We start from the raw sequence: 18,255 nt of genomic DNA, 5'->3' as shown, positions 1-18,255 counted from the left end.
ATTCCCACACTGAGATAATCCCATCCACCTTCCTTCTTTATGTGTTGCTGATATGTAATGGATTCTGTGTGTAAGCTTTTTCCAGAGGTATTGCTGCTTTTGGAAACAGTACACTGCACAATGACTTAAGCAGACCCATTTGGACACTTGAGTAAATACATTTTGCATTGATTTGCGATGTTTTTTTTTCCTTTTTGCTAAATTTAACACACACAAACATCTGGCATAAGATTATGTTTCATGTCATCTTTTGGGGGAGGGAAAAAGACAGGAAACTCTTGAATTGTGTTTGAGAAATGCCATAGTTCTGTCACAGTTAAAAGATAACCAATTAACTTGATGGACATTAAAATTGCTTTAACAGTAATATCATCAGTACAATCAGTGTCACTTTTTAATATGCCATGCAAATATATACTTTTATTATATTTTCTTCTATTTTTCTTAGCAAAGAAAGCACTAAACAGAATAGCTGATTTCACAATTTGGAAATAATTTAGGGGAAAGTCTGGTCCCTGTGGATAAGAGGAATAGTGCTGGTATAAAAATATGTTTATCTTTGTTTCTTTGTAGTGTTCACAAAAGAGTCTGAATTCTTTATGGATGTTTGTAGAACTCGAAAGTCGGAAACAACCAAAGAAAGCAGAATACTAATTTATTTCAAAATACTTTATCCTTCAATTACTCTTCTCTGCAGTTAAGAGAGCTGAACCAAGTTCAAAAACAAACTCAATTTTCAAAACTGAGAAGCAGATTGCAAAAACAATAGAGTATTTGTTTCTTGGAGAACATAAATTAAAATGAATCTAATTACTCTGAAGGATATGCACTACCCAAATAAATATATTTTATCTCTCTTGTCTCTTGCTCCCAACTTTTTGTTTAGTCTGGGGAAAAGAAGGTCCTGACCTTTTAGTCCCTCAGCTTCTTTCTATGTTTTTCCTACTTAGCTTCCTGGTCATGTTTCCTTAAGGAAGGCTTCACAGTAGGCTGGGTTTTCATTCTATGCATTATGCTTGAATGTAATTTCTTAGTCGAACACCACAGTGTTGTACTATTTGAGATACTAATTCGTTATCCCTGGGAAAGCTCTCTGAGTTCTTTAAAATAGAAATATGATGGAAATCCAAAAATATTGGTCCTGAGTTTCCTATTATAAGTCCTCATGGTGAGATGACATGTGTTCCAAAGATGTAAAGATGAGAAGGGAATGGTTCTTACACTGGACTGTTCCTATTCTAGGCAAAATGGAATTCTTCTCCCCTTACGTAAATCTGCAGAAGACTTGTCCCCTCTAAAGATTAATATACCTAGGTTCCAGTAAGGCACTTGGCTATTAATTCCCCAATTTCATTAATACTTCAAGGACTGGTGGACTTCTGTATATGGTTATTCCTTCTCTTGGTACAGGTTATAACATCACCACATTTTATATTGACCAAAAGCCAAACTAGTAATAAATTAGAGGACCTTGGTTCAGGTTCACACATGTCCTGTATGCAACACTATTATGTGTGACTCTGGACAGGTCACTCAACCTGTCCCTGGGCTTCAGTGTCCTCATTTGTAAGATGAGGGAGTTAGACTAGATGGCCTCTGAGGAACCTTCCAGCTCTGAAATTTGGAAATTGAAGGCTCTCTTTATTTAGGTAGCTCGTTTCCAGTGGTTGCTGGGTCTTATGTAGAATATTTCTATCTTGGTAGAACCTGCCAGAATGTGTGCTCTGTGAGTGAGAGCTCAAGGTCACCTGGATGTGATGATGGAGCATTTGTTTTAGAGGAAGAAGAAAGAGGAGGGAGAGAGGAGGGAGTGAAGAATAGGAGGAGAAGGGAGGGAAAGGGAAACAGAAGGGAGGAGGGGGAGAGGAGAAGGAGGAGAAACAGAAGCAGCAGAAGCAATGCAAATTCTTGTAGACCCACATCATCTCATGCCTGGAAAATTAGCAAAATCCTACTAGTTGGTCTTCCTGCCTCAAGAATCTTCCCTTTCTGGTCTATACTTTACTTAGCTGTGAAACTGATCTTAAAGACCCACCAGGTCACATCTAGTCAATAAACTCTTGAGGTTTCCTATTCCTCCAAAATAAATTATAAAGTCCACTTTGGGGGCATCTAAAGCATCTCATAACCTGGTGCCCTCCTATGTTTCCAGTCTTTTTAAGCCTGACCTAAACCCTGCCACCTCCTAGTGTTCTACAACCCAGTAGCACTGGTCTTGATTTCTTTTTTCTACAGATAAGACAATCCATTTCTAAACTGGGAATTTTTACTGCCCATCTCCTCCATCTGGATTCTCTCCTTCCTCATTTCTGCTGACTGGCTTCCTTGGCTTCATTCAAATCCCAGCTAAAATAACACTGTCTGTAAAATGCCTTTCCCAATTCTCCCTGAGCCATAATGCTTTCCCTTCCACTCTCACCAATTAATCCTATATATTTTTGACTTGTACACAGTCATTTGCAAGTTGCTTCTCTCATTAGAATGTAATTGTCTTGGGAGCAAGGACTATTTTTTTGCCTTTCTTTATATCTCCAGTATCCAGGTATAATGCATTATTCATGCTATGGTCTTCTTGATGGACTGATTAATGAAATAAAAATGTTTTCTGATGAAAAAGTAACATGTTAAATTTAGTTTTTAATTTTATAATTACTGAGTGTGCTAAAATATGGATTACCGCCAGGTATGAAATTTAAATGAAGATCAAAACGGTTCTAAATTAACTATAGTGGTCAACATTCTTAAAGGGTCCAAGAGAGAGGGCAGCTGGGTAGCTCAGTGGATTGAGAGCCAGACCTAGAGATGGGAGGTCCTAGTTTCAAATCTGACCTCAGACACTTCCCAGCTGTGTGACCCTGGACAAGTCACATAACCCCCATTTACTAACCTTTACCGCTCTTCTGCCTTGGAACCAATACACAGTACTGATTCCAAGACAGAAGGTAAGGGTTTAAAATAAAAGGGCCCAAGAGAATCAGAGAAATCTTTTGTCTTATCCCCACAAAACAGGCAAAAATAATAATAAAATGAATTTTGTTCATATATTTACATATATTTTAACATTTGATAAAAGTATGTTAGCAAGTGTATGAGCTCATTGTTGACTGTTTTGAATGTAGAATTAAGTAAAAATAGATCATGTGGATGTGCCTTTGAGTAAAAGAGTTGGGTTAGGCTTCTTTGGTAGAAGATTAAAAATTGCAGAGCTGTTGCTAAGGTTTTTTTCTTTAAATATTTCTCTATAAACACCAACCTCATATATTCTGGGTGTGTTTCTTTTTGGTTCCAAGATTTCAAAAAATCAATGGTAATTTTTTTTTTTAGAAAAAGTAGCTTAGTAGACTCTTGTTTTGAGTTGTTTACATTAATTATTATGGGGCAGCTATGTGGAACTATGAATAGAGTCTGGAGTTAGGAAGACACCTCCTCCTGGATTTAAATCTAGCCTCAGCTACTATGAGACCCTGGGAAATCCACTTAACCCTATTTGCCTCAGTTTCCTCATATGTAAAATAAGCTGAAAAAAGAAGTGGCAAACCACTTCAAAATCTTTGCTAAGAAAACCCCAAATGGGGTCATGGAGAATCAGACACTACTGAAAAAATGATTGAACAAAGATTTCAAATGTCATTGCTACTTTTCATGAATATTGTCAACACTACTTCCCCTGCATACTCTTATTGATATATATTCTTAATAGATAAGGCAATGGGTATTACTCACCATATACTCTGAGGTCAATGTCCCTTTGTTTCTCCCCAGCAGCATTCACTGCCACACAGGTGTATTTTCCTGTATCACTGATCTGGGCACTAGTCAATGCCAAGATTCTACCACCAAAAAGGACCTGTTAGAAAAAGGATAAGAAATCAAGTTGAATAGACATTCTCTTTTAAACAATTGTTTCAGTAAGTAAGTAAGTAATAATAATAATCATAGCTAGAAGAGGCAACAAGGTGACTTCAGTGGATTGAGATCCAGGCTTGGATATGGGAGGGTCTGGGTTCAAATCTGGACTCTGACACTTCCTAGCTTTGTAACATTGGGCAAGTTGATTAATCTCCATTGACTAGCTTTTATTGTTCTTCTGCCTTGGAATTAGTATATAGTGCTGATTCTAAGACACAAAGTAAGGCTTTCAAAAATAAAGATAATAATAATAATAGCTAGAGCATTTATATGGTGCTTTAAGGTTTATAAAGACCTTTACAAATATTTCACTGAATCTCCAGAACAACCAGGAGAGGTAGGTTCCATTATTGTCCCCATTTTGCTGACGAAAAAAATGAGACAGATGGGTGTTAAATGACTTGCCTAGGATCAAACAGCTAGTAAGTGTCTAAGGCAGGATTAAAGTTCAGATATTTAACTTGAATGAAAATGTTTTAATTACTGCACCACCTAATTAACTAAAATGATGAAACAAAGTAAAACTTTTGTGCCATTTAGGAACTTTTGTCCTTCCAAGATTAATAGAATATTTGAATTAGAAGAGATCTTAGGAATCACGAAATTAGACACATTTGTTTTATGAGGGAACCAAAATCCATAGGAAAAAAAGTACATTAACCTGTTCCAATTCACAGGGACTTAGTGGGCAGAGTCAATAACTAATCCCCAGATTTCCAAATATATATATATATATATGTATAATATATATTATATATGTATATTTCCATAAAGAATGTAATATCCTTGCGACTAGGGACTATTTCAGTTTTTTCTTTGCATTTAGAGCAGTGTCATTGTTGGTCAAATTGTCAACAATGGCATGGTCAAAGAAAGATCCCTGAAACCCCTTTCCCATAACCACTCTGACCCATGTTTTTAACCATTCTCTAACTTGTCACACTTAAAGACCTCCTTGAAGTATAGTGCATTATGTCTCAAAGCATCTCCATTTCATTTTCCAAACTGGATTAGCTTTGACTGTTAGGAGATTTTCCTTACATGAATCCCCAACTTGCCACTTATCCCACTTATCTATTTCTGATTAACCAACTAAAAAGTAGAGTTAATCCAGAAAAGAAATATTTAGCAAAAGTTAGTCACTTTATACTTAGCTGACAACACAGAGTCTGGCAAATTTACTAATTAGACTGTTAGATCCCTGAGAGTAAGGATTATCTTTTGCTTTTTTTATGCATCCCCAGTGCTCAGTAGAGAACTTGGCACACTAGGTGCTTAATAAATGTTAGTTCACAATTTTTCATCATAGCAAGTAACTATTTTTGTTTTAAATTGTTTATTGATATTGTGTTTTAATATAATTTTTATTTCCAAAAGTAGCTGTACCCTCATAAGAGAACTATCAAAGACCAAAACAGGAGAATGAAGAAACTTAGTAAAATTAACACTTTAATCAAGTCTGAGAGCATGTGTTAAGTTTCCCAATCATGGTCTGCGACCTTTGTAAATGAACGAATGGGATGCACTTTTTACTGTCTTCTTTGGTCAACTCTGATCATTATAATAGAACTTTAAAATGTTTTGTTGATGCTTTTCTCTTTTCGTTCTACTTCACTATTATTTTTTGCTAACTTGCCCCTGTAATAGAGCCCTCCTTTGTAAAAAAATAAGTACAGTTTAGTTTTAATTAGTGCAAATAATGAATACCTTGTAGTGCTTGCATATATCTGAATTCATATTATTCAAAGTTATCGTTATATTAAACATGGTATTTGGCTATAGCCCAATGGGAATATTCAGAAAAAAAATTTCAATATGACACCATTTCATGGGCTTTTATTGTTTGAATTAAAAAAAAGTTCAATAGTCTAACAAAACAAATCAACATCTAACTGGCCATATTTCACAATTTTTCTCCACCAATTTCTAGTCTTTCTAGAATTTCTAGAAAAAATTTACACTTTCTAGTTCACCAGTTCTCTACCTTTAGGCTTACAGTCTGAATCTCTTCCCCTATTTCTATATCTCTAAGATTTAGCAGAATACCTTAAAGACATATCATTGTTTGGGGAACTGTTGAAATTGAATTATGCACTAAAAAGGGCCAAACTTTTTTTTTTCATCCTTCAAGTCTCACACTTTTCTTTTGGGGGAATTTTTGCCTTTTGTAGTTTCAATTTTATTTGTTTCCTTTCAAAGTCTAAAAGAACCTTTTCTAAATTAATTCTTCCTTTGAAGTGTTTATATTTCTCTGAAGGAGTGATATTTTAAAATCCTCTCTGATTTAAAAAAAATAAGACATATTTAAAACTAAATGATCATCCTTCAAACAATGATCAGTAGAAATATTTTTCAAGGTCTTAGCTTGAAAATAAATATCTGTGTCTACTTATGTATTTGTATGCCTTCGTGTACATTTGTATTTCTATACAAAGAGATGTACATGTGAATATATAACAATATGAAAATCATTGTTTTCACTTCTTTAGGCAAGCTTCCCCTATTAAAGCAGAGAAGAAAGCTGTATACAAATTACAGACTTAAAGATTGGTTACAGGTTCTGAAAGTTTCATGTTCTATTTATATATGCACAACTAAAAATAGGTATGGGGGAACACTCAAACCCAAATTTCCCTAATTCCAAAGTCAGACCTCTATTATCTTTTCATAGATTTTTCTAGTGACTTATTTTGTTGTCCTAATTTTTTTTTTTCTTTTTCACTTAGACATGGTTGATTTCCTTAGAATAATGGCAGCAAGTACCTGGATTCCATCAGAGAAGCTGGAGACAGGGCTACCATCTTTTAACCAAGTCAAACTTGGTGCAGGAATGCCTCTGGCTTCACACTCTAACCTCACCAGATTATTAACGACCACTGAGATCATGTCATTGCTGCCAGAAATTGATGGGGGGACTAAAAGAGAGAAGAGTTACAACAAGGCAAGCTAATGTTAAAAAATGACTTAATTCAAAGATAAAGACAACAGAAATAGTGCCCCATACTTCTATAATAATTTTAATATGCTTTCATCTACAGTTATCCTGTGAAGAACACAAGGAAAACATTATTACTCAAATTTTAAAGTTGAGGAAATATAGATAATGAGAAATGTAATGATTTTCCTATAATAACTAGACATTGGCAGAGATGGGACTGGAACTCAGATCCCTTGACTCCCAGAAGAGTATCCTTTGCGGCTGCTCCATGGCAACTCCCTTTTTAGAGAGGGAAAGTTTTTTGGGCAAGGCACATGTGATTATAAGGAACATTTATTAATAAACATAATTATTATCACTGGCCATTAAGATTTTTATGACCTGTTAGAAGGAACCATTTAAATATGCTTAAAGATCAAGCAGATATTAAAATGCTCTAAAAATGACCACATGTCAATATATTTAAATGCTATAGTCACTAAACCAAGATAATATATTATGAACTAATAAATCCTTATATTAAAAATGTAATATCTCCCTTGAATGATTTTTAATAAGCTCTTCCTTGCTCCCTGTGAGGAATAAATTAGGGTGGGTGATACTTACCATGAACCTGTAGGCTATAAAATAATTCAGCAGTTCCTGCCATATTGATGGCTACACATTTGTAAATGCCAGTATCAGCAATCTGAGCATTATCAATCTCAAGGATCTGTCCCCTTTTCAAGAAAGTGGCACCAGCAGAGCTTGAAAGTGGATGATTATCTTTATACCATGTAATGGCTAAAAGCGGAATACCAGAGAAAAAAAGTGAGTGTAAAGGAGTCACTTAGCCCCATGATCAAGCTGGTTGTCCAATTTGAATCAGTTTAGAAAAGCTTTTGTGAGATGATTCTTATTCTTAAAAATTCAGGTGGATCCAAGACTTCACCATAGCAGGAGGTTCCTCCATCTATGCAGATTTCAACCCATCCATAGCTTACTATCCTATGTGATTATTGTCACATTCTCACAAAAGTTCACCACAGGAGATCCATCTAGCACCTAGAAAACCTTTCTTTTCCCCAATATTACAAAAATATTAATGGCTATATCTCTGTTTCAGGTAGAGAAATATTTTTTTAAAATGTCACTCTATGAGGTTAGAGATAATTATTATTAGTTTGCAAACGTATTTAATTTGTGCTATTTATATTTTTCAATGTTGGTCCTTCCTGTCTAAAAAGATTGGCCCCAATCCTATCTTACACAATTTCAAGGTCTAATAACTTCTTATTATCATAAGAAAGTGATCTAGAGCATCACTCAGTGTGATGAGGGAAATACTGAAAACCTCAGTTTTTGGTTGTTGGTCCTCAAAACAACAATGTGAGGTAGATCCCATTATTATCACCATTTTGACCTTGGGGAGCTGAGGCACAGAGGTGAAGGATTTGCCCAGGACCACACTGCTAGTATCACAGGCTTGATTTGAGCTAGCATCTTCCTGACTCCAAACAGTTGCCTCAGTTGTATATTTTTTATAATTGGAATTAATGTCAATGACTTCAAGGAGAGGCATAGTATAGGAGGAAAACTACTAGATTTGGTCAAAAGAAATATGAGTTAAAATACTGCCCCCAGGACTTAATAGCTATATATAACCATGAACCTGTCTCAGTCTGTTTCTGCATCTGTAAAAATGAGAATAATAGCCAGGATCAAATGTATATAATGGGTTTTTCAAAATGTAAAGGACTAAGTCTTCCACTTTTATTATTATTAATATTGTAGTTTGTATGCAATGGACATATACATCATATTAATGTCTTTTAATGTAATAGGCATTATAGAACTATATGTAATATGAATATAAATATTCAATTTTTTACACTATTTACACCATGGCTTTATTCCCTAATAATCTTAAAAATGTTTATTAGTGCTCATAAAGAAATTACTTTCACAGTTTTATGACTCTCAGGATCCCTCAAATATTGATTAGATACAACATCTCAGAGAAAACAAAGATACCTGGTAAAGGATTTCCGGATGCTTCACATTCAAGCTGAACTGGATTGTTAATCACGACTGTCTCATTCAACATCTTCCCTGCATTCTCAAGGTGGGGGGGTTCTAGAAGTACAAACATTCCTGATTGGTCAGATATAAATGCATATGTTGAGGGAATTTTATCAGTATAAAATTAGAAGAGTTTCTGTTGTTTTTTGTAATTAATTTCATTAATTAAAATTAAAAGTAACTTTAAAAAGAAATGTGTAGATAGAAAGGCAGGCAACATGTTCATCTGAAATGGGAGAAGTTTCTTCATTAGGTACTTCTCTACATCAACAATATTGAAAGGCTCTAATCCCTTTTCTTTTCTTTATAGAAACTGAGATATTTTATATGAAGATGACCTAAACCATTTGATGTTAAACACAATTATTAAGCATTCTATGTATAAGAAACTGTGGATAGATCTTTAAAAATCTCTTGAAGAAATACAAAATATTATGTATTATTTAAGGCATGTAGTAGGTATTATAGAAGATGTACAAACTTGGTTTCTAATAAATATTACTTGAATTGATATATATGAATATTTTGAGTAACTTAATCCAAAATTTAAAATTTTTCATGTTGGGGATTTTTTCCCTTTAATCTTCTGCCACCTATTCTGCCAAGTAATTTACAAAGATTACCTGAAAGAATGTCTTTCTTTTGGCTTGTATTTGTGTTCCCAGCGCTTTAGCACAGTGCCTGACTCCTAATGAGTACTTAATAAATAAATATTTGTTGACTGATTGTTTGACTGTTGTCACTGAGAGAGAGACAACACATATGGAGAATTTACTCTAGGGAATGGAATTTTCTAATCCTATAATCAGTTGGAGGCTTGCTTATACTCCTCCTTTTATAGTCTGAAATAAGTTTTTATGTGGCTAAGAACTTTCCTGGCTAAATATAAAAGAGAACTATGAACCAATCCAACTGATTTCTTCAGTGGTGCATCTCATCTTATTTGTGTCTGGCCATTGGAATATAGCATCCAAGGCAGCAAATCTCACAAAGTTCAGAATAATATTTAACACACCAAATGGCTGAATTGGGATTCCAGAAAGTACCTGTTAGTTTGGGATCCTGGGCTAAGAGTAGTAAGATAAAATGTGACAGGCGAGAATGTAAAAAATTATAAAAACAAGCTTCATAATTATTGTATGAGTTAAAAAATCAAGTTTAGATACAGGGGTATGTTAGAGATAGCCTGAAAAAGCTGATTGTAAAAATTTTAACATGAGCACATACATCTTGAAATAAACAGGTACTACAAATGAAAATTTGATTTGTTTTGTTGACTAGGCTTAAGAAAGTGATGGAGAATTTACCAGCATACTCCTGGTTACACTGTACTTTGTCTAAAAATAAACTAGTGGTTTTAGTTAGTGAACTAAAAATGATAATATTGAAATCAACAGTGCTCATATGTGACTAAGAAAGGTAATATATATATATATAATATATGTGTATATTATATATATATATATAAACATTTGCAGATATTGGTGCATATATACTAGCAAATATAGTGCTGACTAGTAAAATAACTAAAACAAATCACCTATCAGGTTTTCAAGCAGGGGAGGGAATTTTACATATTCTGGCTGAATTTCCTCATTTACAAAAATCCTAAATGATATACAAATGATGACATAAAAATTACCACATTCCCTTTTTTAAATTTTTTTTTACTATATTATAAAGCAGTAATTATAAAACTAGTACTGGCTAAGAGACAGAAAAGTAGATTGATGGAATAGAATAGTCATTCAACAGTCATAAAATATATGGCAATCTTTTGTTTGACAAAGATAAAATTCCAAGTTTTTGAATTTGGAATTCACTATTTAGTAAAAAATGGAAAGCAATTTGGTGGAAACCAGATATAGACCAATATTTTACACCATTTACCAAGATAAGGTAAAAATGGATACATGACCAAGGTATAAATGAGATGTAAACAAATTAGAACAGGGAACATTTTACCAATTAGTTTTTTGGATAGAAAAAGAATTTATGAGTAAACAAGATACAAAAAGCACTGTGAAATTTAGAATGGATAATTTTGAATACATTAAATTGACATGTTTTTATAGAAATAGGACAACTGCAATCAGGATTAGAAAGAAAGCAAATAGTTGGGAAATTTTCCTTGTAGACAGTTTCTCAGATAGAGCTCTCATCTAAAATATAGATAGAACTATATAAAATATAGAAGAATATTAGCCATTCTCACATTAATAAATAGTCAAAAGGCATGAATGGACCTTTTGGATGAAGAAATTGAAGCTATACATAAGTATCTGAAAAAATGTTCTAAACCATTACTGATTAGAGAAATGAAAATGAGAACAACTCAGAGCTATCATGTCTGTCTATTTCTATCTATCTGTCTATCTATCTATCTAATCTATTTGTATACATATAAATATATGCATATACAAATACTGAACATGCAATGTATGTATATGTGTACACATACAAATGTGTGTATATATTAGATAAATAAGTCATATACACATATATAAATAAAATATGTACAGATACAATATAAATAATTTGAAATTATTGTTGTTCAGTCATTTCTGACTCTTCATGACTCCATTTAGAATTTTATTGGTAAACATAATGGAGTATTTTAAGGCCTTCTACAACTCATTTTACAGATCAGGAAACTGAGGCAAACAGGTCTAAGTGACTTGCCCAGGGACACAGTTAATAATTGTCTGAGACTGGATCAGAACTCAGTTCTTTCTGCCTTCATGCCCAGGGTTCTATTCACTGTGCCGACCATCTGGCACTCTATATGAAATTAAGAGATTGTAATAATGACAAATATTTCTGCAGATGTTCCCAATAGACAATACTATTGTTCCCAGAAGCCCTGATTAACTGTAGAAGCAGAACTTCACAAATGGTTGCAGGAAAGCTGGTAAAGTAAAAAGGGATTCCCAAACCAAATGGTTGTTTTGCCAAAACAGATGAAAATAGCTATTTTTCTTTTATTCATGTTTTATGAAAAAACAAATATGCAACTAAAAAATGTGAGCCTTAGCACTCCAAACAAAATAAATATCTCTCAAATGGCTAAAATTTGTGGTATAAAGCTCAGCTTTAAGCTTTGGTCAAAAGAGTAGCAACTTCCAGAATTGTTAAAGTTTTAGCTGGAAAAGTGGGTTAATTGGAGCTCTTATATTTCATAAGGAGATGAATTTTTCCAAGGAAAGCCTTCTCTACTGAAAGAATAGGATCTGTGTATTTTTTTCTGACACAGGAAACCATTTAAGTTCATTGTCAGCATCTTAGAAACTCTGATGTCCTTAAGAGTAATGGAAGGATCTAAAGGCACTTGAGAACAAAATTCTAAGGAAGTGTCATATTGGATTTTCAAGGAATAGATAATTATTAGAACACCTCTAAGACAGGCAATGATCCCAAATACAACAAATGTATTATTTGTTGAAAGAATCAGGAACACAGTTGTCTGAGGAAAGGTTAGAAGCCAAGTCATTTAAAAACCACTACCTAGAAACAGTGAAAGCTTAGTCTTACTAGTTTAATTGAGAATGTAAAAATGTCTAACTTACAAATGGGTTGAATCCAAAAATTTATTTGTAAATCAGTTGTTTGGAATCAGAAATGCATTTTCCACTAGGAACAATGTTATAAATGTAAATTTGATTCCCAAACTGACCCACAAAAGCCCATTTAATATATTATACCACTGAAATGCTTTAAATTTTCTTTGAAAAAGAATAGAGGGACAACTAGGTAGCATAGTGGATAGCGAGCAAGGCTTGGAATCAGAAGGATATGGTTTCAAATTTGACCTCAGACACTTCCTAGTAGCTGTGTGACCTTGGAGAAGTTATTTAACCCCAATTGCTAAGCTCTTACTGCTCTTCTGCCTTAGAATCCATACTTAGTATAGGCTCAAAGACAGAAAGTAAAGATTTTTTAAAAGAAATAAAGAAATAGAAACTATCATCATAAAGCAATTTAAAAGAAATAAATAAATTGAGTAGAAATAGATTCCGTTCATTCTAAATACTGATGCTTTACTTATAGAATAAATTGTTGAAGATGGTGCCAGTAAATCATAATCTCTGGCTGGTTTTCTCAGGCTGGGAAACATGTGTTCAATCACAGGCTGTGTATCTGTCACCTGAAGATCAGTCTAATTCAATTTACAGAGGCTCTATCCCAGAAAAATAGCTTCCAGTTGATGACTTATCTTGACCTGTAAAAAACAGACTCGAATACAGGACTACAATCCCCACAAGCCTTTGCTCCACTTACCCAAAATGCTTTGTAATCTCACGGAAATTCTCAGGTGGGCTGAGATCGAGCAGGTATTTAACCTGGTGGCAAAGGTTTTTGGGTCTCTTTCTGGACTTCCGTTTTGGAGCAGACGTGGCTCTTTCCATAATGTAGGTGAGGTCTTGTCTAGGCCTCTGGCCTAGGCACGTGTTTCTTATCCTGTATTTTCTTTAATCCTTAATCCTTAATAAACCTCTAAAAATATAATATTCCTTGCAGAGAGAAACTAATTTCTACCTGCCTCAGTCTCCCCTAAATTTTAATCTTAATAGACCCTACCAGCTCATGAGGGTTCCCTGCTCAAATATGTTATTGAGGAGCTTACAATCAAATTATGGGAAACAACATGTACATGTAGTATATTGGCTCAAACAATAGAGGAACAAGGTGATTTGGGGGACAAGATATGAGCAACTGTGGTGGAGGAGGAATTAGAAAATGATCCCTTTGTAGACACTAAATTCCTTTAAGAATAGTGATTGTTGCAGTTTTTGTCTTTGAATTCCTAGAACCTACAATAATGCCTGCCACAGGGGGGTGAGATAAATGTTCATTGATTTATTGATGTGGAAAGTAGTGCTTTGTAATATTTTACTGATAATGCTTTAAAAAAAAACCCTTACCATCTGTTTTGGTATTGATATAAAAGCATTAGTTTCAAAGACAAGAGCTAAAAGTGTTGGGCAATTGGGATTAAGAGACTTGGCCAGGAACATATGGTTAGGAAGTTCCTGAGGTCAAATTTAAACCCAGGACCTCCCATCTCCAGGTCTTGATCTCTATTTACTGAAACACAATTGTCCCCAATATTTCTTTTTCTAAAACAACCAGATGACACAATACTTGAAAGCAAAAGACATATAATTAAAGAATAATATGGACAAAGAACAGCCCGGACTCAGAGGACCAGCAGATGGACAAATATTGAGCAAAAAAAAAGGAAAATAATGCCACTCAACAGAGCAGCCATCGCTCAGGGATTTCACAGGAAAAGCAGGATGATACTGGTAGCTTTGCAAGGGAAATTAGCCAACAGGCACACTAAACACAGAAAAAAGGTGTGGAGAGTGAGCTGCCTTGTCTTCAAGTAAAATTCTCATGTGTATTTTCTCATTCTCTCTTCTACATTAGGAAAATAATAATAATAATAATAATAATAATAATAAATATATATATGATTATCTTGTTTGCCATTTATTTTGCTGTTCCCTTTAACTAAATGTGTTTTGCTTTGAAAAATAATGTGCCCCCTTGTTGGTCTGGTCAAAGACACATTAGTGCAGACCTTCATTTAATTCTTTCCTGATCATTGTCTCTCTCTTAGAATGAGCAAAAGAATCAGGAAGGCAGATATTGTTTCCTCATTCAGTGAATGTGGCACACAGGAAAGGAAAGGTCAAAGCCACAGCCCTTTTTTTCTGGCTATTTTCCTCTCTTGTGGGAGAAGAGAAGCAGGGATGTTGGTACTTATTCCCCAGCTCAATCAGTACATCTGGTCTGGAAATGGTGAAAGGAATGAATGAATGAATGGAAATACATGAAGTCCTCAACTTGCAAATGGGCTTCTGTCCAAACATTTTTAAATCAGGTTTTTGGAACTGAGAACAGATTTTCCTATAGAAACAATGTTGGTTACATTCCCGGGTTAGCTTACAAAAGCCAATTTAACCCCATCTTGTAACTCAATAACTCTATACTTGTTATGAAAAAAAGTATTATAAAACAATATTTTTGCCAGTAGTAACTAAATGGAGAATAAAATTAGAAAAATGTTTATCCCTGCTGTTGTGTCTAGAAAAAGGATTCTTTAAATCAAAAGTGATTATCAAAGAAAATACATCTTGCTATTAATATAATACTGTTACTGTGGTTTTGTGCTTCTGGGAATCAATGATAATTATAGGAAATTCCCCAGCAAGGGAAAATGGGTTAAATTTCACCATTATAATCTTACATATCTGAGTTATTTTTAAATATGTGTTGTATTTGCAGGTCTTCTTCACACATATTAGTCTGATTTTTTTGAACATGAGTCAAAGGAGATTCGTTATGACCAAGAATCAGTTATTGTTTCATTCTTTTTTATGTGTAGAGAAAACAACAAGGATTTTATAAATGATAGAAATGGAAGAGAAAAAAGTTCCTCACTCTATTCTGCTCATCCATTTTTGATAACTGGCACAAAGGAAGTAGAAAGAACTTGAAAGACTTTTTTCAATCCAAAAATCAAAGGGTGGGGAAGAACTCAGTGTCAAGTTATATAAAACCAAAGGAATTCAAAAGGCAGACAACTTAAGTCTGAAGGAAGTCCACTGGCTGGTCAACTGACTGGCATTGAAATTTTAAATGGTAAAAGAGAGATATAACCCTAAAAATTTGCTAAAGGAGCTAAAAACCCCTCTTTCACAGGAATTGGAGAGGGACCTTAGCAATAGTAATTCAGAAGCTTAATCAAGAGCAAGAAGTCAAGCAATCATTGCTAAGAACCCAGCTAGAGCTAGAAAGACAAAAGAAAAACATGCCTTTGAGGAGCATCCAACAAAGCTGAAGAAAACAACATCTGCTCTGAATATAGGTATACACGAAGTATACACAAAATTGTTTGGGAGAGAAGGCACTAGGTACTGCTTCATAAGGGGAGATTAGGAAAAGCTCATTGTAGAATTAATTAAGTGCTTCTCAAGCCATCATCCATGTCCCTGCTCCCTGATCAACCAGAGGATATGTTATTTCAAAGCAAAAGAGCTAATGGTCCTATTTTGGAACTGTGACTAGTGTGAAGTTTCATTTCAGGAAGTCTATTGAAAGAAAGGTGCTATTTCATTTCAGAACTATATAAATTACTGGAGCTACTTAAGTGGTAGTTTAACCATTAGGAAGTGAGGAAGACATGCTTTTAACTTAGAGTTGTTTTCCTTATATGAAGCCAAGTTTGATTGATGCAAATTTTTAAAAAAGCAGCTTGAGAAAATCTTAGAGCATGAAGTTGCAGGAAAGGCGAAAGAAGAAAAGAGAATATGAATTTTGTAATGAACATTGCTAGATTTTGAAGCATAGAATCCCACACTTAGAATTTTAAAGGAGCCCAGAGTTTCATAACCAAAAAGACTGTCATCTATAGTTTGCTTGAAGACCTTCCATGTCTCCCTGCTGAACTCCCTATTGAAGTGAGTATTTGAAGCATGCAAATATAGTATTCAGTGGGAACTTTAATGTCTTAAAAAATCTCAAAGGGAAGTACCCTCATAGGTTAAATTTTTACTCATTTTTAAACCTATGAATTCTGTCTTAGAATTGATAAAGTATTGGTTCCAAGGCAGAAGAGTGAGAAGTTAGGCAATCATGGTTAAATGACTTGCTCAGGGTCACAAGGTTGGGAGATATCTTAGTCCAGATTTGAACCCAGGTCCTCCCATATCCAGGCCTGGTCCTCTATCCACTGAACCATCTACTTACACTTCTGCCCATGTTTTAAACACCAATTTAAGTGCTTGTTTCCCTGATTCTTCCTCAACAACTTTCTCTAGTCCTCACAAGTATTTTGGTTTATATCTTTCATTTGCTATCTATTAATATATGTTATTAGTGTACCTGGGCTTGTATTTTTCTTCTTAACAGACTACAAGTTTCATAAGGAACACGTCTCTGTATGTTCCTGAATTTGAAGCACTATGTACAACATCAGGTAGCTTAATAATGCCATTAATGCTACACCTCAAGTAACCCTACCCAAAGATATCATAGATGAGTCAACAAGCTCTAAATATATACTATGTGCCATGTCCTGTGCTTGCATATTCATAAGTGAGGGAGTTCCTTCTCTTAAATAACTTAATTTTCTATGAGACAATCATCACAAGTGCTATTAAAAAAAAAGCAAGAAAGAACTACCAAATGTGAACAAATACCTCCTAAAGCTTTATTAAATGACAACAAGCTTGGGCAATATTTCAACTCAAAGAACTACGGTAGACTCTTTATGCTTTTATCTAAGAATCACACAGTTTGCTATCCAGATTGAAAATCATGATTCTAATATATTGTAAAAATGGAGATTTGAACCCCAGACTTCAATTCCCAGAAGTCTTTGGTAGTTCCCAGAATTCCCTATAATCTCACTGGAATCCCCACCTGGGCAGAGAACAAAATTTGTATTTAAACTGACTGAATTGCCTACTTGGCTCTCTGCTTCCACTTCTAGGCTCAAACATCTCTCAACCAGGCAGGCAAAATGTAGTGAGTAGGTTACCTGTGCTTTTCTTATTTTGTATTTCTTTATTTCTTGATTCTAATAATCTTTAATAAACCTCTAAAATATAATGCTTTTAGTAGAGAAACTAATTTAACTGTTACAATACGCAATTGTTTTTCATAGAAGGTAAAATAGTGTGAATTTTGCCTTATAAGTTTCATGAAAGGAGCAATTACATTAACCCAGGATTTACGAAATAGCATCAATGGTATCAGAAAAGTAAAAAATAGATTCCCTATAATAAGAAGTGGAAATTACCATGCACATGTAAGCGGATATGCTGTTGGGCTTCTCCAGCTGCATTGGTAGCCACACAGGTGTATCTGGCAGCATCTTCCAGCAGGGCTTTGGCAATTTGTAGAATTCGACCAGACGACTGCAGCTAATTGGAAGCAAAAGCATAATGATGGCTTGTGAACTTCATATTTGAGACTTGGGGAAAGTCACATGGATAAACAAGCTGGTCCATGTTAATAGCTACTTCTAGTTCCTCTACCTTATCTTAATGATCTTTTGACATATTAGGCCAGCACCAATGGATCAAATAAAAAGAAAGTTAAATAGACTACACTGATAGAAAAACTTACACTGTGGAAAAGATCAGATAAAAACTAAGATAAATTTGTCATTACAGAACTGAAACTACAGGAATATGAAAAGGATATCCTGAATTAGAAATATGATTATATAACTTATTTATGAAAGTTTAAACTGTCTTGAGTAAAATAAAAATATATTTATAGATTTTACGAATAGTTTGGAAATTATATTATTCTTTTTCTTTTTTTCTAAGTTA

General features: G+C 34.2%; 1 protein-coding gene across 4 annotated transcripts in view; it reads right to left on the bottom strand.

Annotated features, from left to right (window-relative positions):
* Positions 1 to 18,255, bottom strand: part of HMCN1 (hemicentin 1) — a 520,282-nt gene that overhangs the window by 186,283 nt on the left and 315,744 nt on the right. For all 4 annotated transcript variants that reach the window (XM_056815653.1, XM_001375804.3, XM_016430009.2 and 1 more), the window contains 5 exons: positions 17,718 to 17,841; positions 8,861 to 8,962; positions 7,454 to 7,630; positions 6,673 to 6,824; positions 3,724 to 3,847 (listed from right to left, as the gene is read on the bottom strand). In XM_056815653.1, coding sequence (XP_056671631.1) covers positions 3,724 to 3,847; positions 6,673 to 6,824; positions 7,454 to 7,630; positions 8,861 to 8,962; positions 17,718 to 17,841 — 679 coding nt within the window. The remainder of the gene's footprint in view (positions 1 to 3,723; positions 3,848 to 6,672; positions 6,825 to 7,453; positions 7,631 to 8,860; positions 8,963 to 17,717; positions 17,842 to 18,255) is intronic.

Source organism: Monodelphis domestica, chromosome 2 (assembly GCF_027887165.1).
Source record: "Monodelphis domestica isolate mMonDom1 chromosome 2, mMonDom1.pri, whole genome shotgun sequence".
Taxonomy (NCBI): Eukaryota; Metazoa; Chordata; class Mammalia; order Didelphimorphia; family Didelphidae; genus Monodelphis; species Monodelphis domestica.
This window is presented reverse-complemented; position numbering and strand designations above follow the sequence as displayed.